Source organism: Triticum urartu, chromosome 1, assembly GCF_003073215.2.
Source record: "Triticum urartu cultivar G1812 chromosome 1, Tu2.1, whole genome shotgun sequence".
NCBI lineage: Eukaryota > Viridiplantae > Streptophyta > Magnoliopsida > Poales > Poaceae > Triticum > Triticum urartu.
The window spans coordinates 552,319,357-552,331,186 of record NC_053022.1 but is presented as its reverse complement, the minus strand read 5'-3'; the positions used below and the strand labels follow the sequence as shown (position 1 = coordinate 552,331,186).

Here is an 11,830-nt window from a genome sequence, read left to right as displayed (position 1 = left end):
TTTGAATGGTGCGTACTGAACGCAAAAAAGTCTGGAGTTGTAATAAGTTAAAAAATGAAGTGCCGGTGTAACAGATGAGTTTTCGTCAGAAATCGGCCCTGATACTTCGAAAGAGATTGTTCAGTTTGTACACGAAGTGCATCCAGTTTTTGTCGTAACACAAGAAGTCCGGAGTTGTAATAAGTTATTAAAAATAAAAAAGAGGCGCAATGCTCGTTAATTAGCTTCAAGCCTTTCGGGATAGTGTAGACTGCACTGCACATAGCTCCGTGCAGTCTATGCTATTCCGAAAGGCTTGAAGCTAAGCAACGTGCAGGTGAGCATTGCGCCTCTGCTTCATCGTCTGTGCACTCACGGCTTATAAACCGCTCCTACTGCCTCTCTCTTCGCGAGGTGGGACTAAAAATCAGCTTACTAAGAAACTCTAGTACCGGTTCATGCCATGAACCGGTACTAAAGGTGTTCGTGGGGCCTCAGCCTGACCACAGCCTGACACAACCTCATTAGTACCGGTGCGTGGCATGAACCGGTACTAAAGGTTGCCCATGAACTGGTACTAATGATCTCCGCCCGCAGCCATTGGAACCGGCACTAATGGACACATTAGTGTCGGCTCAAATTCAAATCGGCACTAATGTGCTTCACATTTGACCCTTTTTCTACTAGTGAAAGCCCCCCTAATTTGTCCTGGGTTTGCGGGAAAAAGTGCGCCTGGGCCGCCGAGCGGACTGATATAGGATCGCATTGGATGATAGAACACGTCCAGACTGCCCGGTTCAAATGTATGCGGGCGGTTTAAGGGCCCGCGTTGGAGATGCCCTTACTTGCTAGTACTTTGCACTATTCATAGTGTAGGCATGCATTCATCCTACCTTACACCAAATAAAAGAGCCTTTTAATTCTATGATGATCACGTAACCTCTCAGGCATTTCTAGCCAAAAATTAAACACTGTGCCGGATTGGCTACTTATTTTATTGGAGCAGTTAACGTCGCCGGTGCGTGAGCAAGTTATATTCATGTTTTAGAGGGCATGGCACCTAAGGAATGACTTGATCTTTGGTAAGGGAAAGGAAACTATCTCTACCTCTGTGAGCTTTATTCAAAACTACTGGGGGTCCTTCTCGTCCTGTCATACCAATAGGATGATGGAGGTTACCAACAAAGGTAAGGAGATGGGTTTTATGATACCATTGAAGTGAAAGAAAAAGTTGTGAATTGGCAGCCACCCGACCCGGAGTCCATTAAGATTAATGTTGATGCAAGCTTTGTGGAGGCCATTAGCTCTCCGAGTGTGGGTGTGGTTGCCATGAATCATTTGGGAGAAGTGATCATTTCTTCATGGGATTATATTGGGGTTTGCAATAGCGTGGATGAAGCGGAACTTAGAGCGACCCTCGCAGGGTTTACATCGGTATTACTCTACACAAGCCCATCATCTTACAAACTGATTGTTCTTTTGTGGCTTCCTTTCTAGGAAATGATTATTTGGACAGGTCTTTCCTAGCTGATCTGAAGATGGAGGCATTGAGCATTTTCCAGGTTGATGACAAGTTTCAAGATTTCCAAAATTAACAGAAGGGCAAAATGGGTGCGCATGAAATAGCTAAATTCAGTTTTGTTAATAGGTTTGATGGTGTGAGTCTTAATAGTGTTCCGCCCTGCGTGGCTGAAGTTGTAATAGTCGATTGTATGAACATTTTTATTTAATTAATATATGGGAGGAGTTTTCAAAAAAAACTAAACACGGTGACAAATAGTGGCAACCTTAAGTACACCGACCAAAGATACACTTAATTATTTCTCATGCCTCTCATCAAAGTTCATCTCATCTCATACATGCATGTTAGCCAACTTTAAATCTTCTTTTAACAATAAGAGGATGCTTAAATCTTAATACCACCATTGAATAGTAGTAACATGGGGCGGCTTATTGCAACAGGAAATCAAGCCAACACTAATATTCATGTTAGAAGAGATCCTCATGAATTTGTTTGGGACCAAATTTCATGGAAATACCTAATTTCCTCACGCATCACCCTTCACTCAACGTCTATGCAACATCATTGATCGATCATCAATGGGTCGAACAAAGTATGTGAACATACATTAGGATAATCTGTAATTTAATTCAAATGAAATGAGAAATGGATGTTGTTCTAGAGCAACTCAACAGTGATTCAGAGCCGATCGATGGAACCGGGTTGCAGGTGTGCCTGAGCAGCATGACCACCTCGATGAACTATCTCACGCCCAACAAAAAATCGTCTATGAGTTGCTTCTATGAGAGGGAGGGGGCATCAACCCTCTTGGCGCTACATTGCTACATGAGAAGAGGGCTATGTTGGGGAAAGTATAACAAAGGATATATGCATGCTTACACCTCTCTTTTGCCTATACGGAGGAGACAAAAAATGAGCGTGCTCTCATCAAAGTTAATTATTTCATGAGAGACAAAAAATGACTAGCTAAACACTAAACATTGTGACAAATAGTGGCAACCTTAAATACACCAACCAAACATACACTTAATAATTTCCCATGCCTCTCATCAAAGTTCATCTCATGTTCATCTCATACATGCATGTTAGCCAACTTTAGATCTTCTTTTAACAATAAGAGGATGCTTAAATCTTAATACCACCACTGAATAGTACTAGCAACATGGGGCGGCTTATTGCAACAGGAAATTAAGCCAACACTATTGTCCATGTTAGAAGAGATCTTCACTAAAATAAGAGTAACACAAGGCGCTCCATTAGAAACTATAGTAGATCCACATACAGACCAAAGCAAAATATACTAGCAGCTAGCTATATATAAGGACTTTTTCCCCTTGTAGCAACTAGGTAGAGATAATAACTATAATTCGCCTTGCCGGAATCTCCCGCGCGGCACGCTTGACCCAACACGTACACAGCATTGGCGATCGATCTTCAGCGAGTCACTCACATCTGCACACGAAAATAAGACGTGAAAAACATGTAGTAGATTACAACGACGTAGAAATAAATTAAAATCTAGGCGGAAATGGTACAATTAATTAGTGTTTGGTCAATTAACTTGGCTAGTGAAGGAGAGGGCACGTAGACAGAGAGAATGAGTGGCACGTACCAGGACGTAGTACCAGGCGCCGTTCTGGAGGGGCTCGGCGGTGAGCCCGGCCCCGTCGACGGGGATGGCCTCGCCGGACTGCCCGAGCAGCACGGCCGCCGGACCGAACAGCGCCTTCACGTCCATGCGCGCCATCGCCGGCACGCTGTAGCATTGCACGGGGGCGCCCGGCCGCCCGGCGGCCACGGTCACCACCGTCGCCATTGGCGCCGGCGCGCCTCCTCCGGTGAGCAGCCCGGCGTCCAGCAGCCCTGCTCCACCGCAAAACAGAAGTACCAAAAATTAATCTAACGTGCAACCACTGCAACAAAAAGCTGGCACGATTTATGACCTGCGTATACGATGGAGAACCAAACCCTATGGATGCATATGCATGTGTAGTTGTGTATGCAGTGCAGGAGGAGATCCAAGCATGCAGGCAGAGGCATCTTCTTCTGACCCGGAGGTGCCATGCACACGTCCAATCTCGGAAGCGACGCCACCATTGTGATGTGAGAAGGATTCGAGAACGAAGCTACAGCTAGCATTCAAGTGATCTGCTTGCTTGCTTGGAGACCGAGCTATCTATCGGAATCGGAGTAGCAGTTTTTTGACCGCCGTCGCCTCAATCCTCTCAACAACGTACGCGCTCCAATTAAACCCTCCCGATCGATCGGTGCATCCATCAGAGGTTTTGCATGGCTTGGGAAGAAGCTCTGCCGTGACATGACCATACAGGCAGATCGATCAGTAACTGTTCTCTGAAGATACCCGCCTGCCTGCCTGCGCGCGTTCCCTGGGATCCCAAGCCAGTGCCAGCTTTCGTGCTGGAAAGCTTTGTGTGCAGGGCGTGATCTACCCCTTCCTAAGATCGCACGCACAATGATGGATGCAAACAATGTCTAGGATCTATGGGAGGGAAAAGTAGTAGAAACGTTGTCTTTCCTAGGGTTCATGCACAACGATGAAACAAAAACATTGCCCTCAATTCATAGGAGAAATGGAGGAAAAACATAGTGTCACTATTCTTCCATTTGATTCAAATATATGGAACACAGGGGAAATAAATAAAGAGAAAGAATCTTCCTTTGTTTGAGTTTCGAATATCCTATCTGCCCAAACATATACTCCCCCGTTTTTATGTACTCCGCATATTAGCTTTGGCCTTAGTCAGACTTTATAAAGTTTGACCAAGTTTATCGAAAACAGTCTAAAGTTTCACAATAACAAATATATATTGTATGCAAATATATTGAATGATATTCTAATGGTATTGATTTAGTATAAAGTTGGTCAAAGTTTACGAAGTTTGTCTCGAGACAAAACTAACATGTGAAGTAAATAAAAATGGAGGGAGTATTTTTTGTTACATTCCTATCAAGAAAAACAAAGCAAAGGCCATAGATTGCATACTAATTAATCTTACTTTTGCATATGTTATTACCTTGATTTCACTACACTTTGTAGGATTCATGTGTTTTTCCTATTATCAAGAACCAATGTCAGTTCCGCAGAATTTCTATATTTTTCACAACTATCATATATTGTGCTCGCGCATTCCTATCATATTCATGTGTTATTACCACTAGGCCTGCGGTTTTAGAATCCGGAAAGGCAGAGCTTAATTTGTCATAGTAGTTCCATCTTTCAAGTACTTCTTTTGCATCAACATACTTAAACTACTACTAGCAGGTTTTCGCCTAAACTTCTTGCCAAGTAAATATATGTAGCTATAATAGTAACAATCTCCACTATATATGGATGATTTGATGCTTTCCCATCAAGCTAGACAATGAAGAACACAATTTCAAAAAAAGAAAAGAAAATGAAGTACACGCATGGATCGACACGTCGCTTGGCTCACAACAACCATGTCATGTCCGCGTCCCTACGGACACCAGCTCACAATATTTTGGCACATTCAAGTTCCTACAGTTGGGAGAGCTGACAGGTTCCCCTATCCTTGACATGGAAGTGTCCCTGTGCAGGCGTCAACAACAGCATGCACATACTCACAAAGCCATGACAGGATAGGTCTCTCTTGTACATGGCCTAACCTTGTCCCCTTGCCTGCAGCACGCTGGGTCTTTGGTACGCACCACGCATGCATGCATCCGATCGATCGATCGATTGGAGCTATGTGTGCGTACTACGTACCATGCATGCAATGCAATGGCATGCAAGCTGCTAGCATGCAGCGGGAAAGACATGTCGTCGTCCGTGCTAATCTATGGATCTATGTGCCGTGTTGTACTCTATGATGGAAGTGGCAAGTGCTCGGCTTTCTCCATTGGTGTCAAGCTCTGCTAGAGCCAAGCTTTGCATGCAGCGGCAGGTAGATCGAGACAGTGACAGGGCAGGCGCAGCTATGCATGCACACGCTAAGCTCTGGCAAACTATCATGGTGTACCGTACCGTACGTATGTGAGCAGCTAGCAATGCATGGCGGATTATGGGTGGAATGATCGATGAAAACGTGCTACGTAGGAGTACATTCAAATTACTGGCTGATGAACAGTTGAGCATAGTACCTTGCAGCTGATCGGTGAATGCAGAGCTTGCGGCGGCGTTGCCGGTAGGCGGAATGCATGGGAGGGCGGCCGCACTGACGTCCGCGCCGGCGGTGGCGCCGAGGCCGTAGTGGTGCAGAAACCCCAGCCTGACCTTCTCGTCGTCCTTAATCACGGCGCTCACCGCGTCGGAGGGTGGATCCGCCGCGACGTTGAAGTGGTACTGGCCGCCGACGCCGAGACCCGGCTTGGAGCAGCTCATGTCGTCCACGATCTCGTGCTGCCCTAACGCCGAGTCGGTGCAGAGGCCAGGCAGGAGGAGCGCGCCAGGGGAGACCGCCGTCGGTTGCGTGTGGGCATGCGAGCCGAGGAAGCCGCCGAGCTCGGTGGCCGGCAGGTACTGGCTCTGGCTCTGCGGCGGCCACTGCAGGAGGTGCGGCGGCGGCTCGGGGGCGGAGGTTACCAGCTCGCACGCCAGTGTCGGCGTCGGCATCGACGTCATGGGATGGTTCTGCAGCTGGTAGTAGAGCTGGCACGTGGAGAGCGCAGGCGACGGTGTCAGTGGTGGTGCCGGGGCGAACAGGTCGATGGCGGCGGTCGTCGACAGCGGCAGCATCGGCTGGGACAAGGAGGCTGCCGCAGCAGACGCCATGGCCGTGGTCTTCATGGTCACCGACCTGCTGGATCCGGAGGAGCGGTCGGAGGAGGATGACGACGAGGATGTCGGCGCCTGGAGCGTGCCGGACGGCGCGAGGAAACGCCTCGGCGGCGTCACGGGAGCCGGCGCAGGCGTCCTCACCGCTAGGGACGCGCGCATCACGGCGGCGCGGCCGCCGGTAGGCTGTTGGCCCTGGGCAGCGGCTGCGGCCGCGGCGGCGCGGAGCTTGTTCTTGGTGCGAGACTTGCGGTTCTGGAACCAGTAGAAGACGTTGGCGTCGGCGACGTGGCCGTACTCCTGCAGACGGAGGCGGATGCGGCGGATCTCGTCGCGCGGAGGGTTGACGACGCCGGAGTTGAAGATCCCCTCCAGGATCCTGATCTGCTCCGGCCGGGGGTTCCACCGCGGCTTCGTCTCCCCCGGGCTCCTTGTGGTCTCCTGGTCAAGCCCTGCCATTTAGCATCCACAAACCGATCGGATCAGCTCGTCAGAAAACCCTAGCTTCTCTACACGCACACAGATCATGCAACAAGCTAATAAAAAACATGATATCCCGATGCAAAATTGCAAATCATGCGAGAGGACGAGGGACGGCGACGGCATATACCTGAGGAGATCAAGGAGGGTCTGGTGTGGGTGTTGCTCATGTCAGGCTGGTGGTGGAAGTCGCAGGCAGCAGGGTTGGACCTGAACATGCTCGGCCAGTGCTTGTTCGAGGACGCCATGGGTGAGCAGATCGAGCTAGCTGCGGCTGCGACCGATGATGTGATCTGAGAGTGGTAGTTGCTTCGATCTGTAGAGGAGCAGTAAGGAAGAAGAAGAACCCTATGGATCTGGCTATGGCTCTCCCATCCTCACCCTCAGCGGCTGCTTATAATGGCGTGGCGCCCTTGCGGCCTCGCCTCAGCGACCTACCCCAGTCTGTGAGCAGTAGTTAATGTCACCGCCCATGTCATCCTTCCTTTTGTTTTGCTCCCTTGGACTTGGGCATGGATCCATGTGTGTGTGTGAATGGGATGTGGATGTAGCAGTAGGCTAGTAGTAGCAGCAAAGTTGCATAGGGAGGGGAGGAATATTAAAGGGCGGTAGACTGGTAGTATTCCTACTGCTCATTACTCATGGATGGATGCTTTGCTTTGCTTGCTTGAGATTGACTGCACACTGTTGAGGTGTTGAAGTGGAAGAAGGTGCAGTCACTACTGATTTGATTCTCTCTAGATTGCCTAGCAAGGAATGCATGCATGGCATGCAAAAGTACTGCCTTTCTGCATGGCCTTGTATTAGCAGTACTAGTAGTGCTTTTGCACCGGAGACTATGATGTGGGCATACTAATTAGTATACAGTAATAATGATAGAGTAACACATGGTCAAACCATATAAGTAGGGCTGGTTTGGTTCATAGGAAAAGAATAGAAATGGGAAAAAATTTCTAACGACATTATTCATTCCTTTGGTTCAAAGGAGTGGAGTAAAGAGAAGTAGAGACGGAAAATAGAATATTTGATCTCACTTTCAAACTTGAGAAAGGTGTAACAGCTCCCAGGAGAAGGAATTTTACAAAGTTAAAAGGCAAGAATTTTACAATTCCTACTCACAAGGTAAGATACTAGAGTCCACGGCGGCATAATGTTATAACAACATGTTAATTATACTTTTTCAAGACTATGATTAGTAAGACCCGTATGTTTTCCTAGCCCTATGAACCGAAGACCCAAGTTGACAGAATTCTTGTGCTCTCAACGACTCTTTTTTTTTTATTGCATTCCTGCATTTTTACTATTGATACATTCCAAACATGCCATAAAAATATAGTGACTATAGTTTAGTCAGTTTTAAAATTAGTAGTTATTTCTTATTCAATTCCCGATAATCGCCCGAGCAAGATATTCTCGTCACTTTGCACATGCATGAATCCATTATGCCAATACCAAATGGTTCTTGGTAATGACATTAAATTAATTGATTATTAGTCGCCTCCAAATTAGCAAAACTTCCAAAATAAAGTAGTCAAATAAACTACAAAAGGAAAGATATTATATTTTGCAACAAATATTAAATGAATTACACATGGTGATGATAACTAAACGTGTTGTCGCCCTGTGTGCGCATTATGCATTGAGCTATAGCTCAATGTCATTTTGTTAAAAATCCATGCTTGCTTTTCCAGAAATGTATTAACATGGTTTCAAGAATTCCAAAATACAAGTCAGACCAATATTTCCATAGCAATAGTGGAGAAAAAACTTAGGATCCCATGCTAATAACATTCATTCAAAGGAATGGGTCACAAGAAAATGCAGGGATTTTTTTCCTTTGGTTTGGATTTCATGGGGAAAACAAAGGAATTTTAGGCTTATTTGGAACACATGAATAGGAAAAACTCAGAATTGGAGTGACATGTCATGTCGAATCCTATAGGATTAGTTAATCACGGGAACTTGGAACAGTGAGTTTTTGATGCCACAGGAAAAAAACAAAGGAATTGTGCAAAGAGGTTCGAGCGGATGAAAATTTCCGTCAAAATAGAATTCCAAGAGATCCTTAGGGATTTTCTGTAAGGATTTCAATCATACGATCATACAACGTGTGCACGAAAAATTATTAGGATAAGAATCCTCTAAAATTACTATAAAGTTCATTTGAATCAAATGAATTGTAAAGGGAGTTTGGAATGGATGAAAAATATCCTCTAAAATAGAGTGCAAAGCAATCCTTGCCTTGTTTTCCTAGGTGCTTGGTTTGATTCATAGGATTGGAATCCTTAGGAAAAGTTCTCTTTTCCTAAGGATTGCTTTGCACTCTATAACAAAGGAACCCGGAAAATATAACATTGATCTAATATTACCTTTGCACGTGTTTTAATTTAAATTTGATCGTGTCTTTTCAGATTCATGCATGTGTTTTTCCTATTCCTGCAAATCAAACACACAATTATGCAAATTCCTTTGTTTTTACAATCATATTCTTGTGTTCATCTTGTTCCCATGTTTTAACAATCCTGTGAATCAAAGAGGCCCTAAGTGCTTGTTTGATTCATAAGAAAACTAGAATAAATGTATACAAATAGGAACTTTTTATTTAACAACATTATTCATTCCTTTGTTCAAAGGAGTGGAGTAAAAAAAGGTAGGGAAAAGAAATCTTTGATCTTACTTTCAAAGTTAAATGGCATGAATTTTACAATTCCTATGCATGAGGTATGCGACTGGACTCTACATTGGCATAATGTTATGCTTACTTGTTAATTATACTTTTTCACTTGGTTTTACTATGCCTATATTTAGTACTCAAGTTCTTACATGTGCTCTCGATGGGGTTCATCCTCCGAGTAGGATTCATGTGTTTCACTACCCCTATGAGCCAAGCACTCAAGTTCTTACATGTGCTCTCGATGGGGAATCAGGGAAGAAATGTTGTAGTCAATGACAAGCAGGGCCTACATGTAAAGAAGAATATGAAGGCCCATTATGATGACTCTGTGTTTGCGGTTTGCCTTAGCAACCTCCATATCCATATGAAGAATGCTCCATATGCGGTATGGAGGCTGCCCATAAGGAGACTATTAAAAGTTGCTTAGCATAGTCTCCATATGGGATATGGAGTGCGCTCCTTATGAATATGGAGGCCGAGGCCGCTATGCGCAAACACAGAATCGCCAAAATGGAAACCTCTGTATTTTTTTTACATGTGCGCCCCACTTTGTCATTCAGACTTCAATTCAGTTTCATTCCCAACCTCAACAATGAAAGTTTCTGTACCATATTTCAACATCGATTTTCACTAGAATTTCAACATGGATTTATAAAATTGATTTGAAGAAGGATTACAACTAAGATTCTATGTTATTTGAACTACATGCATTTCCTCCTATTCAAAGTGACCTCGCAGGTGGGAGGGGGGCTTCGCCTGCCACGACTTCCATGACCATGTGGCCGACGAACGCGGTGCGTCCTGGATGCGGGATAATGCCACATCAACCTTAATAATCTTGAAGGCCGGCATGAGCACGATGTCCATTTCTGCCATGGCGGCCACCGACATGCAGTCGAATTACTTGAAGGAGGCACGTAGGCGGGCGTGGCCGACAGCTGATTGAGCCTTACGGTGCACGTCGTCCTCGACCCACTTCGAGTAGTGTCACACCTCTTCTAGATTACTCTCTTAGTGCAGTCCTCTTTCGTCCTGCTTGCGACAGGTCCGCAGGGAGGGCGTGACCGCACAAACATGGTCGATGGGGTTTAGTGTGGCGGCAATGTGGAAGGTGGAAGATGGCTGCGAGGTGGTGTCCGGCGAAGGGGGCGATGGGGTGATCATGGAGGCGATGGGGAAGGAGGAAGAGAAGGGCATCTGGTTGCGCCGGAGATTAAGGGGGGCGATGGGGGTCTATATACCCGCAAATGTGCACGCTCTAGCGGGAAACAAGGGTGGATTTTTCAACCGAGATACCATATTGGCGATCCAGTCGTGCTAAGGCTCAGTCGACTGTCTCAGTCGGTGCTATATCCATAAAATTTACATTGAGATCAATGCAAAAAAAAATACTTTTCTGTTTTTTCTTTTTCTCTTTTGCATGTTATGTCACTTTTTTTTTGCGAGGGTAGCATGTTATGTCGCTTGACTGAAACTTGGTTAAATTTCAGTCGACTAAGACCTAACCACACTCTTGACGATTATTATGCCGATGAGTTCGATATGACGACTCTGTAGAGTTGCTCTTAGTTCACCCGAGTTTCCACCAGCCCTGCCAATGGCATTTTTTTCTTTCGAAACGCTGAATGGCATTTTCAGTTGAGCGTTGCAGGACATGGATCGGTTTTGCGTTCTCCTCCCTGGTCGCACGTACGGCCTCGGCCACGCACACCTGGGTTGGGTTCAGCAGGAGAAGTCCGTCCCGTGACGTACCGGCCGGCCGATCACGCGAGGGAAGAGGATGGCGCGTGCATTATTGTAATGGGATGCAGTTGGTGCGCAGACGAGCGCAGAAGGAGCAGCAGTAAATGGCACGTACGTGCGGCCGGGGAATACGACGGGAGCCCGTGCGGATGCGTGTGTCGTTTGCTCAAGAGTTAAGTCGGCCGATCGGGGAAGACGAAGACCGGGGGAGCGGCCGGAGACCGGGTTTCGATAGGCAGCGCGCGGACGGCAGGCAGCACTTGGGCGGCACGTACAGCGCGCGCGCGGCGGCATTGCATGCGCAGCGCACGAGCTGGAGCGTGATCACTCACGTTTGCTGGTGCGCGTGCGGAGGTGATCGATGAACTGGACGCGCCCATCGGCATGGATCCGTGGTTTGTGCCCAGCATCCTGCATGCCCGCGGCGGACGTGTGCCGTGACGCCGTGTGGTACAGCTAGCGCGAGCTGCCGGCGAGAGAGCATCGGTCGGCGCGGCTTAATTTGTTTAGGCGTCGTCCGTGATGGGTCATACTGGTAGTATACTATGCGAGCACCGGCCCCGCCGCACGTACATTTGGGCGTCCGTTTCCACATGAAGCCTGGGGCATCCGTGCGTGTGCATGTTGACATGCCGGTTGATGCCGTTGGCAGGCCCGGCATCTTCGGTGTGCCGAT

At 46.9% G+C, this 11,830-nt stretch overlaps 1 protein-coding gene across 1 annotated transcript; it reads right to left on the bottom strand.

Annotated features, from left to right (window-relative positions):
- Window positions 1-2,544: 2,544 nt before the first annotated feature.
- Window positions 2,545-7,222, bottom strand: LOC125538999 (WUSCHEL-related homeobox 12-like). Its single transcript, XM_048702349.1, has 4 exons — window positions 6,868-7,222; window positions 5,624-6,709; window positions 3,114-3,364; window positions 2,545-2,953 (listed from the first exon to the last, which is right to left on the bottom strand). The coding sequence occupies exons 1-4, from the start codon at window positions 6,983-6,985 to the stop codon at window positions 2,948-2,950; spliced, it is 1,461 nt and encodes a 486-aa protein (XP_048558306.1). The 5' UTR covers window positions 6,986-7,222; the 3' UTR covers window positions 2,545-2,947.
- Between the last annotated feature and the right edge of the window lie 4,608 nt (window positions 7,223-11,830).

Coding starts and splice junctions, on each gene's coding strand:
- LOC125538999 (XM_048702349.1), bottom strand. CDS start 6,985: ATGGCGTCCTCGAACAAGCACTGGCCGAGCATGTTCAGGTCCAACCCT. Junction 6,710..6,867: donor ACCCTCCTTGATCTCCTCAG/GTATATGCCGTC, acceptor GCTAAATGGCAG/GGCTTGACCAGGAGACCACA. Junction 3,365..5,623: donor ATTCACCGATCAGCTGCAAG/GTACTATGCTCA, acceptor GCGGTGGAGCAG/GGCTGCTGGACGCCGGGCTG.